Source organism: Geotrypetes seraphini, chromosome 5 (genome assembly GCF_902459505.1).
Source record: "Geotrypetes seraphini chromosome 5, aGeoSer1.1, whole genome shotgun sequence".
Classification (NCBI taxonomy): Eukaryota; Metazoa; Chordata; class Amphibia; order Gymnophiona; family Dermophiidae; genus Geotrypetes; species Geotrypetes seraphini.
In genome coordinates, this window is record NC_047088.1 from 113,419,292 (window position 1) to 113,436,791 (window position 17,500).

At 43.1% G+C, this 17,500-nt stretch overlaps 1 protein-coding gene across 1 annotated transcript in view; it reads left to right on the top strand.

The window, feature by feature from the left end:
* Nucleotides 1-17,500, top strand: part of COL18A1 (collagen type XVIII alpha 1 chain) — a 585,697-nt gene that overhangs the window by 376,492 nt on the left and 191,705 nt on the right. The window contains exon 15 of the mRNA XM_033945055.1: nucleotides 10,280-10,324. Coding sequence (XP_033800946.1) covers nucleotides 10,280-10,324 — 45 coding nt within the window. The remainder of the gene's footprint in view (nucleotides 1-10,279; nucleotides 10,325-17,500) is intronic.

Consider the following 17,500-nt stretch of genomic DNA (forward strand, 5'->3'; position numbering starts at 1 on the left):
CAAGACAAGCTCAATCAAAAGTCAAAGAAATGATGATTTTTGCTTATGATCATGAAGGCATCATCATCACAAAGTTCCATATGGAAGAAGTGTCACAGCAGTGTATTACGTGATTTTTTTTTTTTTTTGCAAAAAATGTGCAGAAAAATGCACAAAACCCAACCTCAGTTGCTCTTGGCTGGGCCACTCATTCTTCACAACAGCGCTTGCCCGCACATATGGAATGTCGTCATTGAAAAACTACGTGAATACGGCTGGGAGGTGTTACCTCATGCTCCCTACACTCCAGACTTCCAGACTTCCACCTTTTTTCTAACTTGAAACAACCTATGTCTGGACATCGTTTTGCATCTCTGGAAGAGCTTTCTTCCACCGTTACCCGAGCCATTCGGCAACTAAACAAAAACGGTGTCTTGGATGGAATAATGAAGCTTTCCGTACATTGGGGCTTGGTCATTGCAAAGCAGGGAGACTATATTGAAGGACTGTAAAGAAGTACTTGAAAAAAATAATAAACATAAATAAAAAATAGTGTGCGTTATTTATGAAATGATCGTCGTCGTTTTATAAAAGTGTAATGCACTGTTCTTGTGCAATCCTACTCTCTTCCTAGCAAATGAGTTATGTATCCCATATCATGAGACAGCTTGTAGGAAGTTTCATTTACATAATTTTTTCAGACCCTCCCCTCTTATATCAGGTTTGCCCTCAGGGCTTCAGTTGCTTTCCTACAACGAGACAATAGGAGCTAGTCTTTTCTGCTCAGGTTTTATTTTTCTTCTACTTAGTATTTTTACATATTTTTCGTCTTCATGGTGCAGAGATTCCCCATGGGGACAAATCTGGCAGTGGGAGATCGGACTAGGTTTAGCCGCTAGTGGGTTTGAACGCAGCCTGTGTGGCTTCTTGGATGTGTGCCAGGGATCAGAGCCAACTGTGTTTCTACATAGACATGGCGAGACCTGGACAAGAGCAACAATTATAATGCCAGCCATGGAAGCCGAAGAGAAAATTTTGTTCTTAAATACAGTAGACTCCGTTATCCGGCACCTATGGGGATTGGGATATGCCAGATAAATGTAGTTTCTGTTTGCTTAAGAGTTACCATTAAAAATAGGCCTAACTAATACTATACTCCATAACATATCATAAAAAGCTGGTCCAACTAGAGGTAAGCCAAGAGGATGTCCTCAGGCAGATAGACAGACTAAAGAGCGACAAATCACCAGGTCTGGACGGCATTCACCCAAGGGTACTCAAGGAACTAAGGAACGTAATAGCAGAGCCACTTCGCCAAATATGTAACCTATCCTTAAAAACTGGAGAGATCCCGGAGGATTGGAAAATTGCAAATGTCACACCCATCTTCAAGAAGGGTTCAAGGGGGGACCCGGGGAACTACAGGCCGGTGAGCTTGACCTCGGTCCCGGGAAAAATGATGGAAGCACTGATTAAGGACAGTATCTGTGAACACATAGAAAACAATGGACAGCTAAAGTCGAGCCAGCACGGCTTCTGCAAGGGTAGGTCATGCCTCACAAACTTATTGTACTTCTTTGAGGGGGTAAACAGACAGGTGGATAAAGGGGAATCCATTGACATCATTTACCTTGACTTTCAAAAAGCCTTTGACAAGGTACCGCACGAAAGACTGCTTAAAAAGCTGTGGAGACACGGGGTGCAAGGGGAGGTCCACCGATGGATCAAAAACTGGCTGGCAGACAGGAAACAGAGGGTTGGAGTGAAGGGCCATTACTCAGACTGGCATGGGGTCACGAGCGGAGTTCCGCAGGGGTCGGTGCTGGGACCGCTCCTGTTCAATATATTTATTAATGACCTGGAGGCGGGAACAAATTGCGAAGTTATTAAATTTGCGGATGACACCAAACTCTACCGCAGGGTTGAAACCATGGAAGACTGCGAAGATCTGCAAAGGGACCTAACGACGCTAGAAGAATGGGCCAAAAAATGGCAAATGAACTTTAATGTAGGGAAATGCAAGGTCATGCATGTAGGGAAAAAGAACCCGATGTTCAGCTACAAAATGGGAGGATCACTGCTAGGGGTAAGTAACCTTGAAAGAGACCTGGGAGTGATGGTGGACACGTCTTTAAAGGCGTCGGCACAGTGCGCCACAGCCTCAAGAAAAGCAAACAAAATGTTGGGTATCATTAAGAAGGGTATCACGACCAGGACAAAGGAGGTCATCCTGCCACTGTATCGTGCAATGGTGCGACTGCATCTGGAGTACTGTGTCCAATATTGGTCGCCGTACCTCAAAAAGGACATGGCGGTACTTGAGGGAGTCCAGAGAAGAGCAACTAAACTGATAAGAGGTATGGAAAACCTCTCATATACTGACAGACTGAAAAAGCTGGGGCTGTTCTCCCTGGAAAAGCGGAGACTTAGAGGAGACATGATAGAAACCTTCAAGATCCTGAAGGGTATAGAAAAAGTAGACAGGGACAGATTTTTCAGATTACGGGGAACCACAAGTACAAGGGGGCACTCGGAAAAATTAAAAGGAGACAGGTTTAAAACAAATGCCAGAAAGTTCTTTTTCACCCAGAGGGTGGTGGACACATGGAACGCGCTTCCGGAGGCTGTGATAGGCCGGAGCACGTTACAAGGCTTCAAAGAAGGTTTGGATAGGTTCCTAGAGGATAAAGGAATTGAAGGGTACAGATAAGAGTAGCGGTAGGTTATAGGGATAGTCTGGGACCATTGCTCAGGCAATGGGCCTGATGGGCCGCCGCGGGAGCGGACCGCTGGGCGAGATGGACCTCTGGTCTGCCTCAGCGGAGGCAACTTCTTATGTTCTTATGTTCTTATGTTCTTATAAAGTCTGGATTGACTTGAATTTAATATTGAAATACAGTAAATAAAAGCAAAGATTCCCTTATTCTAAGACCTGAAATTCCTTTCTGCCTTTTCCTTCTCACATTCAAGCCTCCTTTATTTTCTTTCACTCCAACTGTAGTTTTGTTGCCCTTTCTGCCTCCTATTCTGGTCTGAGTCACTTTCTCCCTCCCCTCCCCTCAACTTATGTGTCCAGCATCCATCCATCTCCCCTGCCCTTCATCCTGCAGGACGAGTATCCATTTCCCTTAAGAACATAAGAACATAAGCAATGCCTCTCCTGGGTCAGACCTGAGGTCCATCATGCCCAGAAGTCCGCTCAAGCGGCGGCCCAACAGGTCCAGGACCTGTGCAGTAATCCTCTATTTATACCCTTCTATCCCCTTTTCCAGCAGGAAATTGTCCAATCCTTTCTTAAACCCCAGTACTGTACTTCCTCCCCTCTCCCACACTTATGGGTCTAGCATCCATCCATCTCTCCTGCTCTTTACCCTGCAGGACCAGCATTTATGTTCCTTCCCTCCTCTCCCCACCACACACTTGGGCCCACCTCCCTCCCTGGGTCTGGCCCCCATTACTTACCTGCAGCTACTGGCATAGTGAGGGTGGGAGGCACCCAGGGCCACAGATATCCTTCCTTTCCTCCATCCAGCCCCCAAAGCATCATCAGCCCCAAATCCATCCCTCCCTCCCTTCCATCAGCCCTGCATCGGCAGCCCCAAATCTCTCCCTCCCTCCCACCAGCCCCCCCCCCCCAAGCATCAAGGCAGTTACAAATCTCTCTCTCTCTCTCACCATCCCCAAAGCATCATGGCATGCCCAAATCTCTCTCCCACCTTCCTTCTCACCAACCCCCAAAGCATCAAGGCAGACCCAAATCTCTCTCCCTTCCTCCAGCCCCTAAAGCACCACAGCAGTCCCAAATCTCCCTTCCCATCAGCCCCTGAAGCATCAAGGCAACTCCAAATCTCTATCCCTCCTTCCCACCAGCCCCCGAAGCATCAAGGCATTCACAGATCTCACTTTTTCCAGCTCCCAAAGCCACAGCCGGTTCTGACAACACTCACTCCCGCTCGCTCGCCCTCGAATCAGCAGCGGCAGCCAGTCCTGACAACTCCTCCTTCTCCCACCCGCCCACCCACCCCTGAAGCAGCAGAGTGGTCCTGACAGCCTCTCCCCCTTCCTCTCTCATTTACCTGAAGCAGGAGGTAGCCAGTCAGCAGAGTAAGCGCCATAAAACAGGTTGTTTCCGGACAGCCATTGCAAGACACGGGGGAGGTCCAGTCTGAGGAAGACGGGGACGAAGTGGGCTCTATTTCAATGTCTTTACTCTTCCAGTCAGAGTCCTCCTGTATCAGGAAATGCTGTTTCATCTCTAGGGGGGCCTGATCCAGATCTGATGTAGGCCCCTGATCTCACAGAGGACCCAAATATTCACAGGCTTTTGGAAGTGATCATGGAATCCTTCCAGGAATTGAAGATAGAGACTCTGCAGTCCTCTGCTACACAGTTCTCGCTTATGAGCAGCACAAAGGCACGGACTACCTGTTTTCCCTCTAATCAAAACATTACCAAAAAACTCATGGACCATTGGGACGGAAGGACCCCTTTGGGTGGCCAAAGCCATGGCAAAATGCTATTCAATGGATGCTAAATTTAACCAGCTCTTCATCTCACTGAAAATGGATTCACTGGTGGTGCAGGTTACAAAGCGTACCTTCCTTCTCAGTGAAAGCAGCATGGTATTGAAAGATGCCCAGGACCGTGGGCTGGATTTTGTTCATAAGAATCTCTTTGAGGCTGTGGCCTCAAGTTTAAAAGCAGCTGCAGTAGCATGTCTTGCAAGCAGATTTAGATGCAGACTCCCAGGGGTGATTACCCTACTTTTGAAGTACTTCAGCTAGGTAGTGAATTTGTCCACGAATCAGTTAGATGTGCTGCAAGTTATGGAGTACCTTGGGGGTACAGTTCAACACCCTGAGGGGAATATTTTTTCCCTAGAGTAATGGTTGCACAGAAACTGCAATCCCAGCTGTCAGCCTGTGTGCAAAAGGCTATCTAGAGAGCATTGTATTTCTTACAGCTCCTGGAGTTGATAGGAACAACATTTGGGGTGCTGCCTTGGATGAAGGCTCACATGAGATTGTTGCAGATGATGCTTCCATCCTAGGTGGGTTCCCTGTTCTCCAAGATTTCAAGGTTCATCTCCTTTTTTCAAGATCATTTCTGAGAGATTTAGCTTGGTGGGATCAATCATCTCCCATGCTGTAGGGGTTTGGTTGGACCCTTCTTCGTGGAACAGTAGTCACAAGATGCCACCGTGACTGACTAGGAAGTCCTGGGGCAAGACAGATGGCCGGTCCCGGAGGCATCTTGGTCCATCAGAAGATGAGAACCATCTACCTGGCTCTCTAGTATGTCTGCTCTCAGCTGGAGGGGATGTTGGATAATGCCACAATAATTGCTTACATCATCAAACAAGGAGTCATCAGAAATTTGGTGGTGTAGTAGGCAACCAACCTATGTAGGTAGGCAGAGCACTACTTGATAGCTCTCTCATCTATGCACATAGCCAAGATCAACAACATCCGGGCAGACTTCTTCAGTCAGAAATCTCTGGAGCTGGGAGAACAGGAGCAGAACCTGGAGGTGTTTCAGAAGGAGATGGACCTGTGGAGTCTCACCTGCTTTGCCCCAAGAGAAAATGCAAAGGGAGGAGAGGAGAGATAATATAGAGATGTTTAAATACCTAAGTGGCATAAATACACATGAGGCAAATCTCTTTCATTTGGAAGGAAGCTCTGGAATGTGAGGGCATAGGATGAAGTTAAGAGGTGATAGGCTTAGAAGTAATCTAAATAAATAACTTTTTTACAGAAAGGGTGATAGGTAAGTGTAATAGTCTCCTGGTAGAGGTGGTGGAGACAAAGACTGTGTCTGAGTTTAAGAAGTGTGGTATAGGTACCTGGGATCTCTTAGGGAGAGGAGGAGATAGTGAATGCTGTGGATGGGCAGACTAGATGGGCCATTTCGCCTTTATTTGCCTTCATGTTTCTGTATTTGTGTGTTTGCTTCTGCAACCAGGACAGAGAACCTGGGTTTGAGAGTATTGATGCACTAGCACAGTCCTGGGCAAGCCAAGAGCCACTTTGTGTTTCCTTTGTGGCCTTTAATCAGCAGGGTCCTCTGACAGATAATCAGTCATCTGTCTCTTATGATTCTGGAAGCTCCAGACTACTCTTGCCATCCATTGTATGCCAAGGAGGGGGGGGGGAGGTGCTTCATCAGGGTCCATTCCTGATAGAAAATCTGCATCCCTTCTAGCTTAAGACATGACTCTTGAGAGGCAAATTTTGAGGTCTAAGGGGTACTTTCCTCAGGTTGTTTCTACCTTACTGCAGGCCTGTTGGAGGGTTTGGAGACTCTTTGAAAGATGGTGTATGGAATAGCAGCTTTCCCTTTGGTCAGTTTGATTGGCTGGCATTCTGGCCTTTCTGCAAGGAGGAAAAGTGTAAGATTTGGCTCTTAAGTCCCTAAATGTACAGCTGGTGACTCTCATCTGCTACCAATGAAATTTTTGAGGGGGGTCTATCGGAAGTTCTTGCAGGAGTTCAAACACATTTGTCCCTTATGCCTAACGGTTCTTGCCACTGGGAGCTTTACTTTTGTCATTAATTTTCTAGGGTGCCCCATGAACCAGGTTCTCTGCCCTGGCTGCAGGTATGAATGCACCTTGTATTTTGTCTTGATGCTTTGATCAAAGCAGGTGAGATACCAGTGTTTTACCACCTTCTGAATTACTTTGGAGCTCAGCAATCATTCCCCTGGATTGAAGGAATTCTGACTGAAGAAGTCTGCTTGGATGATGATAGCTCCAGTTATGTGCACAGCTGAGAGAGTTATTAAATGGTATTCAACTTGCCTGCACAGGTTGTGGTTGCCTCTTGAAAGTCCTTTCCCTGAAGATAATTTTTCTGGTGGTCAGTTAGAGATCAATACTTGGCCTTTTTATGGGACACATTTACAATTAGAATGGTTTCATTCTTCCTGCTTAAAATGATTTCTCCCTTTTACCTCAACTAGATGTAATTTCTTCTGGAATGTTTGGAGAGCTGGTGTTCTGACATAGCAAAGAAAGGCCACAAATTGGATGTTAGGAGAGTTCTCTTCTGGTATCTGTTGGTTACCAGGTCCTTTTTCTTTTTTTATTATAATTTTCAAAATTATAGAGTTATACAAAGTATAAGAGTGGAAATTTAAAGAAAATACAGTTTATATATAGTTAACAATATCATCAATATTACTATCTAGTCCATATTTAAGAGAGGTTACTTTCTTTCAAAAAAGGAAAAAGATAATTAAAATTTAGAAATTCCAAATAATAATAACACTAATTATATTTAACTTTAAAGAAATTTACATTCTAAACTCTGCTGGTATTTCCAATTAACTCCAAAAGAAATCAGTAGTTATGAGTTTCTATTTTATGAGATTCTTGAACTAATAAGAATTGCTCAAGTTGTAAAGGATCCCAAAATATATAATCTTTATTCTGATGTTTTATCAAACATTTACAGGGAAACTTTAAGTAAAAAGATGCTTCAATTGCCAGGACTCGAGGTTTTAATACCAAGAAAGCTTTCCTTTTAAACTGAGTTGCCTTGGCAACATCTGGAAATACCAGAACATTGTCTCCACAGAACTTCTTATTTTTATTCTGAAAATAAGTTTTTAAGATCAGTGTTTTGTCAGACTCATTTATACATTTTACCAGTAAGGTTGCTCAAGTCAAAATAGTATCTTGAGGGTCTTCCAAAAACCCGGTAAGGTCGAATTCTGTGGGGACAAGTTCTTCTAATCCTGTTTCAGTAGTAATTTTTTTCTTTTGTGAAATATAGTAACATGTTGATAAAGGCAATAAATCAGCGTTAGCTAAACCAAGGATTTCTTTAAGAACTTTCTTGAATAAGATTTCAGGTGTTAACAAATGAGACCTTGGAAAATTAACTAAACGCAAATTTTTAACTCTTAAATAGTTTTCAAACATTTCAAATTTTGAATGTATTACATGGGAATCTTTTACAGCTGAGACAGTAAATGTTTGCAAAGATGTTGTCTGAGATTCAGTTGCTACAAGACGTTTATCTAAAATCTTTACATCTGAATCATTATTTTCTAACTTCTGAATAACTTCCTGGGAGAAATTTAAATTCAAAGTGGTTACTGACTTCAACAAACCCTCAACTCGTACATTAATCAACCACAAATCTTTTAAGGAAATTTCTTGAGGAGCCTCATGAGTCTCCTGCAGGATAAGGGCCTCCTCTTGAAAAGAGATGACCTTAGACATCACTCCATAATTCAGAGCTGATGCTATTCCCTGCTGGGGCTCTTCTAGAGGCTCAATAGGTCTACTCAAAGGGTTGACCTCTAAAGAAGTTACTGGAGGGAGTGGAGGAGTTCTATCCATGGGACTGAAAGATGCCCCTGATGTTGACACAGCGTTAGACATTATAGGATTAACATTAGCAGGTAACAAGTGGCGGTCAATCGGACCCATTAAGATTGGAGTTGAGCTTTTTAATTTCACTTTCTTTTTTCCCATATTAATCAAAAAAAGGAAATAGTACATTACAACATAATAACAATTCCAATCTTTTCAGTTTAGCTCCACGTGGCTCCAAAGGGGCCTGGCGTGCCCCTTAGGGCACGCCCTGTGGCCGTGCCACAGCATCTCTTAAGGGAAAAAAAAAGGACCCTGATGACGTGGTCCCGCCGTCCCCGCAAGTGCCTGCCTGGGAAGCGGCTCCACGAATCACCAGCAGGAAATTTCAATTCTTCAATTTGTAGAAACGCTGGGTCCCCGAAGGGTAGAAACAGTCCCTCAATAGCTCACCAGCAGGTAATAAGTAGCCTCCGATGGGGAAAATCACCACAGTGCCTCTTAAGGGAAAAAACAAGGACCCTGATGATGCAGTCCCACCGTCCCCGCAGGTGCCTGCCCAAAAAGTGGCTCCATGAATCACCAGCAGGAAATTCAATTCTTCAATTCGTAGAAACGCTGTGTCCCCAAAGGGTAGAAAAAGCCCCTCGATAGCTCACCAGCAGGTAATAAGTAGCCTCCCACCAGTTCCTTTTTCAAGTCTGATAGATGGTTTGTCCTCTTTTAGGGGCAATGTAAGGAAGCAGCAGCCTCTATATTTTTGCTGGCACGAAGGTTCAAATTGGCTATTGAAGCAATTTACATGTCTCATATCTAAGTGGTTTATAAAGGGCTACATTCCATTGGTGCCCAGGCAGTTTCTGTTCCTGAATTCAAAAGAGCCTGGGATAGGCATGTGGGATCTCTCGGAGAGAGAAAGAGATAATGGTTACTGCGGATGGCCAGACTAGATAAGCCATTTGGCCTTTATCTGCCATCATGTTTCTATGTTTAATAGTAATGCTGCTTTGAGACAGGTATAAGTTTAAGCACGTATGTGCCAGTCTGTTCCCCATAAATACCTATTGATATATTGCATAAAAGTAGGGCCATTCTATAGCTGCATTTGAGAGTGTAAAATGCTGTTCCCCTAAACTCAAGTTGTCTATAAATGTACCCCCTCTGAGGACAGTTTGCAAAGGCATCTAGTTACTAAGGAGTAACCTGGAAAGGCATGAGGATAATGAGATTTGTTATAAAAGCAAATTTGAAAATTTTGATTTGAATATGAGACAAACTAGCAGAGGGAGTGGGCCATATCTGTAAATATGGTAGTTTAACTAAGATGTGTTTGGGAATAAAAGAAAGAGGGCAGGGTTCTGCTTGGGCAGTGTCCTGCAAACTTTCTCGAGCTGCGACACACTAAAGGTAGTGACCGCAGCTCGAGGCACATGGAAGTGCACGGATGTTGCCATGATGGTGTCATCTGCATGCATGACATCATCATCGACGTCCAAGAATGCGTGAAGGCCCTTCAGACATGCCCCAAGACGCCAGTAAGGGGTGCCAGCAGGGAACAGGGCTGGAGAGGAGAGGCGCTGGCTGATTGCCTACAGGACGTGCCTCTCACCGCAAGAGGCATGTCCTGTAGTCAGTCAGCCGGTGCCTCTCCTCCTCCCCAGTGTGCCATGGCACACCTGAAATCTCAGGAGGCACACTAGTGTGCCATGGCACACAGTTCGAGACACACTGTGTTGGGAGTGGAGTGGGTGAAGCAATCCTGCAAGACATAGGTAAGAGGACAGGATTGCATGAATTGATATGTGAAGTGAGGTGGAACTGCTTTTAGTATAATGGTACTGTATTTATAAGATTTATGTGGGGTAGTATACAGGAAAATGGGAGAGGGGATGCTACATTGTACAGTATTTCAAAGGTGTTAAGGCCACATGAAACTTTTGATACAGTTTATCCTGAAAATAACTCTTTCCATTATAGGGTGAACAAGGTGATCTTGGCCTTCCTGGAGCACCAGGTCCAAAGGTATGCATAATTCGGTTTCAAAATCGATCCCTTCTCTGCTGGTTTCTCCTAATAATGCAATTTTAATAAGATAAAGGTTATTTTAAATTATTTTTAAAAAATGTTAAAGGTCATTTACAGGGTAATTACAAGTACATACATACAAGTACATACATACTTTTCTCTTTGAGGTGTTACCCAGACTTTCAAATGGAATGTGTGCACATACTTCTTCTTTGAAAACCAGCTCATGAAAACTGTGCACTTAAATATATGCTTTTGGTGGCATACAGATTTTCAGTGTAAAATTGAATTTTGAATAGTATTCATGTACAGTCAAACCTCGGTTTGAAAGTGTTTTGCAAGACGAGCAAAACATTCTCGCAAATCGTAACTCGCAAACTGAGCGTTGACTCGATTTGCGAGCACCCCCACCCACCCGCTCGAACTGGCATCACCCCCGCCCCCCCCATGCTGGAAGCGGAATCCACCGCCCGCCCAAACAAGCCCCTTACCCCATCTAGCATCGGCGCGCAGCACCAACCCACAGGACATACTGGTGCCAGTAAATGAAGATCCCACCTCTTGCCTGGGCTTGGCCTTGAGCATCTGCGTATGCTCAAGGCCTTCTGGCTCTCGTTCTCTCTGATCTCGGAGAGAACAAAAACCAGAAGGCCTTGAGCATGCGCATATGCTCAAGGCCCAGCCCAGGCAAGAGGTGGGATCTTTGTTCACTGGCACCAGCATGTCCTGTGGGTTGGTGCTGCGTGCCGGTGCCAGATGGGGGTAAGGGGCTTGTTTGGGCGAGTGGGGGATGCCGCTTCCAACACAGAAGTGCGATGCCGGTTCTCAGGGGGGCATTCGCGGGCGGAAGCGATGCCGGTTCAAGCGGGGTGGGGGTGCAGCAGCACCGGTGGCCTCATGGGGGGAATGTTGGAATCAATCAAGCGAGTTTCCCTTACTTCCTATGGGGAAACTCGCTTTGATATATGAGCAATTTGGTTTACGAGCATGCTTCTGGAATGAATTATGCTCGTAAACCAAGGTTCCACTGTACTTGTAAATTGTACCTCAATGCCATATATGGGTGTGCATCTTCAAATAGCTGGTAAACATTTGCCTATGTTCTGTAACACTTAAATTTATTCACATTTTGGGATTTTCTTCATATAAAGCACTACTTTATGTACACAAACACTTTTGAAAATTATATCATATACAGTAAAACCTTGGATTGCAAGTAACTTGGTTTGCAAGTGTTTTGCAAGACAAGCAAATCATTTTATTAAATTTTAACTTGATATATAAGCAATGTCTTGCAATACAAGTACATACAGTATACACACATCACAACTGAGCCGATGGTTCTTCTCTACCTGATGCTGCAGGAGTGTAGAAACTGTTCTAAACAAGCAAAGACTTGCAATACGAGCACATATAGAATACATGCGTCACATCATCACAACTGAGCCGATGGTTCTTCTCTCTTCTGACGCTGCAAGAGTGTAGTGTCTGTTCTAAACGAGCAAAGACTTGCAATACGAGCACATACAGAATACACGCATCACATCATCACAACTGAGCCGATGGTTCTTCTCTCCTCTGACGCTGCAAGAGAGTAGTGACTGTTCTAAATAAGCAAAGTCTTGCAATACGAGTACATACAGTATACACGAGTCACATCATCACAATTGAGCCAATGGTTCTTCTCTCTCTGACACTGCAGGAGTGTAGTGACTGTTCTAAATAAGCGGTCTTGCAGTACAAGTACTTATAGTATTTTGTATTAAAGTTTTTGGGTTGTAGAATGAATCATCTGAGTTTCCATTATTTCCTATGGGGAAATTTGCTTTGATATACGAGTGCTTTGGATTACAAGCAAGATTCTGGAATGAATTATGCTTGCAAACCAAGGTTTTACTGCAGGGGTGTCCAACCTTATGGCTTCCCTGGGCCGCAATGGCCAAAAAAAATGTTTCTGGGGCTGCACAAACGCTGCAGCAAGACAGAGGAGGGAGCCGGCAAGATGGTAAACACCCAGGTGCAGCAGAGGAAAACACTGCATCGCCCTTGACCGGGGCCATACAAAATACTTCACGGGGCCGCAGGTTGGACACCCCTATTTTACTGTATAGCAATTTCTATACATATGGATGTTTTGCAAATTTTCACATAGCAAATATGCTTACTTTGACTTTGAAAATTCTCTGAGAAAAAAATACCTAGAGACTTGCAAGACTTTTTATGCCTTTGGGCATTTATGTAGACCAAAACAATAAGAACATAATAATTGCCATACTGGGACAGACTGAAGTCCATCAAGCCCAGTATTTTGTTTCCACCAGTGGCCAACCCAGGTCCTAGCTTGCTCCCAAGTTAGATCCCAAGTAGTAAAACAGAATTTATGATGCTTATCCTAGGAATAAGTAGTGGATTTCCCCAAGCCATCTCAGTAATGGCCTATGGACTTCTCTTTTAGGAAATTATCCAAACCTTTTTTAAACCCCGCTAAGCTAACTGATTTCACCACAGTCTCTGGAAACGAATTCCAGAGATTAATTTCATGTTTGTGTGAAGAAATATTTTCACCGGTTTGTTTTAAATCTACTACTTAGTAGCTTCATCGTATGCCCCCTAGTCCTAGTATTTTGGGGAAGAGTAAGCAAGCAGTTCACATCTACCTTTTCCACTCCACTCAGCATTTTATAGACTTCTATCATATCATTCCTGAGCCTTCTCTTCTTCAAGCTGAAGAGCCCACTGCTTTAGCCTTTCTTCATAGGGAAGTCGTCCAATCCATTTTACCATTTTCATTGCTTTTCTCTGTACTTTTTCTAATTCTGCTATATCTTTTTTGAGATACCGCAACCAGAACTGCATACAGTATTCAAGGTGCAGCTGTACCATAGAACAATACAAGGGCATTCTAACATTTTCATCTTTGTTTTCTATTCCTTTCCTGATAATTCTTAACATTCTATTTGCTTTCTTAGCTGCCACACATTGAGCTGAGGGTTTCAACGTATCCTCAATGATAACACCTAGATCCTTTTCCTGGACAGTGACTCCTAATGTGAAAACATGCATCACACAACTATAGTTTGGGTTCCTCTTTTCCACATGCATCACTTTACACTTGCTCACATTAAACATCAACTGCCATTTTGATGCCTAGTCTCCCAATCTCACAAGGTTCTCTTACAATTTTTCACAATCCTCCTGCTATTTAACAATTTTGAAGAACTTTGTGTCATCAGCAATGGGTCAGATTGATGTTGCTCAATAAATTTGGCAAAAGCATTCCATTTTTCTTACAGAAATTGTTGAAAATCTATATCCTTCCACAAATATGCGGGAAATTGCGAACCATTATTTTTCAAGGACTAACCAGGCAACTCCTGGTTCAACCATATAAGAGCTCAGTCTGATATTTTTAAAGGACCTATCTCAGTCCCCTGAATACAAGTAAATGTTGTCTTCGAAATTAGAATATAATCTAATTGAGAAAGCGAGTTATGAGCCCGGGATCTATGAGTGAAATCAGATTCCATAGGATGGAGAAGTCTCCGTGCATCAGTTTGTATTAATTTGTATATATATATATATATATATATAATTTTAGCTGTAATAGGATATTATGTATTAGAAATGTTAATTTTCTTTTTTTAATGGAGTTCTTTTCACATATTTGATTGCGTTATGCTGTAAACCGCTTTGATCCTTTTTGGCTTTTTAGGTGGTATATAAAGATTTTAATAAACATCTACTAGCATAAGGGATCCACCTGAGGATCTAATACCTGATTCAAATCCCCTGCCAAAGAAGAGGAGTAGATACATCTTGCATGCCCAACTGGGCTAGATCAGTGAAAAAAGAATGAGTGTATATGTTAGAAGCATAAACAATTAACAATCTATACACAGTACCCTGAATCGATATCTGCAAAAGAATTAGAGAATGACACGGTGACAAAATTCATCACTGTTCCCGTCCCCGTGGATAACCGTGAGAAATAATCCCATGTCATTTTCTAGTGTCTATTTCAATCTCAATCCTTCTACACCAGCATTCTTCAAAGCAAAGCCTGCGGGTCAGTGGTTGTGGCCATTCATACTCTGATTCTTCCCTCTCTCCTTAAAGAATGACATGAAGATGGTTTCCCGCGGTTATCTGCGGGGATGGGAATGGTGATGAATTTTGTCACCATGTCATTCTCTAAAAAGAATGTATCATCCCTGGTTATCCTTGTGAAGTAATTTAATGTCTCCTGGCAAGTTCTTTCTAACCAACACCACCACTCTAGTTCTCTTATGTGTAGATGATAAGAAATAGATTTCGCCCAACCCAGCCCCTCCTGAGCTTCTGATATTCTTCATCTGTTAACTTTGTCTCCTGCAAACACGCTATGTCAACTTTATGATGTTTCATCTGAGATAATATTTTTGCCCATTTCACCGGAGACAAAACTCCAGACACATTCCATGAGAGTATCCTTAAACCCTAAGGCATCATGTCATCCCCGTGAGAAGAAATGGATACCAGCATCTTCCCTTAAGTTGGACAACGAACAACAAGTTGAAACTGAATGCCACTAAGACCAAAGCCATTGGTTTCCGCACTGCACAACAGAATGTCATATCTAACCTCACTCTCTCATCAGGCATCATTCTCATAATGGAAAAATCCACCAGGGTACTAGGCTTCATCTTAGATAACACTCTTACAATGAAACCACAAATATCTAGCCTTCGGAAAAAGACCATCTACACTATGCATCAACTGCGACTCACAAGATCATACTTCCACCCACACCACTTTGCTCTGATCGTCCAGATGATGGTCCTGCCTCAACTAGATTATTGCAACTCCACCTACCTTGGCATCAACACTACTCTAATCCACAAACTGCAATTAATCCAGAACCCAGACTAATCTACAAATTAAAGAAATTTGATTCAATCAACAACCTTCATCAGGCAACTACATTGGCTCCCAATATCATCCCGAATAATTTTCAAATTGTCATGTATCCTACACCAGATTCTATACGGAAACTCAGCAGCCCCTCTCATCCAATTATTCTCTACTGTTTGGTCGACATCAAAAAGAATCCTTAACAGAATTCAACTAAACCTGCCATCCACAAAATACCTTCACTACAAGCAAATTTTCCACTCTATGTTAACTTATCTGGGTGTAAAAGCCTGAAATGGAGTGACCTACCTGAAGCTATCAGGAAAGAGACAAACTACACTACATTCAGAAAAAACCTGAAGACTCACCTCTTTGACAATTAACTGTCTTATTTTCTGTATAGCTCCCCCTACTTCTATGTTCACTCCTCTAGCTTCTCCATGTCCCCTTCCCCCTCTACTTTCCCTTCTCTCTGATCTGTCGCCTTGAGCCTGTATAGGTATGTGCGACTCACAAATGGAAGATTAGATTATCTCTTGGGGGGTCCAGCCTCTCCTCGAGAGTTAATTTATACAGCAAGCCATTATGTAACGATGTGTAGTAAGACAAAGAAGCAAAGTAAAATCAGCATAACCAGATGTATGTCCCCGCACCGTCTCCGCTGCCCTGAAATACCCCCCCCCCCCACACACACACACACATACAGATCCCACACTCATCCGCAGTACAGTGCACCAGAATGAAAATCCCCACCCTGCACCTTCTCCCTCCCCTTCCATCCCCATGTACACATCTATCCTTCATTCCCCTCACACATTCATACCACACAAAGCTGGTGAAGCCCGGGTTTCAGATCACTAATGATGGATAGGTCTCGACACTGCTCCAAAAGAGCAATCATACCAAAGACCTCCTGGTATGCTAATAAACAGACAAACAACAGTCAGCCTCCAATTTGGCACTGAAATTGTAAATCCAAGGAGCAAGTTATGAAGCCACTTCTGTGTCCTCATTCAAGGTGTTCAGGAAGCCTTGTGCTGCTTCTATGGATTCGTAGGTTACCCATTTTCCAGCAACACACACTTTATTTAAGTTCAATAAGTTTTATTGTTTTAACTAGAAATGTACAAAACAGAATACATCGTAATACAATATCCAAGAAAAGAAGAGAGTGTGAGAGTGCAGGTACAGTAGAAATGTTTGCACAATAACAGATACGATTAGCATGTCAAAATATGCAAGAATATGGGTACAGAAAGGAAAAGTTATCATAGAAATAAACAACCATAAGCAAATTCTGGACGAAAACAGAAGCCATAATCCAAGAATATAACCCCAAAAACTTCATCTCACAATGGAACCAGCTAAATGCAGCAACCCTAGATGAGCTAGCTCCAGAACAGACCAAAACCAGAATCCATAGAAAATCTGACAAATGGTTCAACAATGAACTACTCCTACTAAAAAGACAATGCAGACAACTAAAAATAAAATGGAGGAAACACAATCAAGACTCCACAAAAACAGCATGGAGAAAACTGAACCAAAAATACAAACAAAAATTAAAAGAAAAACATACTACACAAAACAAATAGGAGAAGAATCCGAAGACACAAAAAAACTATTCCAACTACTAAAAGAACTCACAGACACCAAACCCTATCAGACAAGCAATAACACCCCCACAGCCACCCTCTTAGCGACATTCTTCAAAGACAAAATCGCAACTATAAAATCCACCTTCTGTGGAACACCTACGTACCTAGAAGAGATCACATCACCCTCCACAGAAGAAGAAGCAGTTGCAGCAGACAGGACATGGTCCCACTTCTCACCAATACAATGGTCAGACTTCAACAAACTCTACAACAAATACAGCCACGCAATTTGCAACCTCAATCACTGTCCCCCATACCTATTGAAAGCCTCCAGTACACTATTTCATCCCTATTCTTACAATGGATACAAACCCTACTCATTGATGGCCTTTTCCCACAAGACCTCAGCAAAATCACCATTGCTCCAATCCTGAAAGACCCCAAAGGAGAAATAGACCAACCATCCAACTACAGATCCATAACCTCAATACCACTTTATGTCAAGCTAATGGAAGGCCTTGTAGCCAAAGTCCTAAACTCATATCCAGAAAACCACAACCTACTCCACCCAACACAATCAGGCTTCAGAATCAACCACAGCACTGAGATCCTACTAAAAAAATAAATAAATAATAATCGCATCACCTGCAACTTCTCCATATGTACTTCTAATACCATGACAATT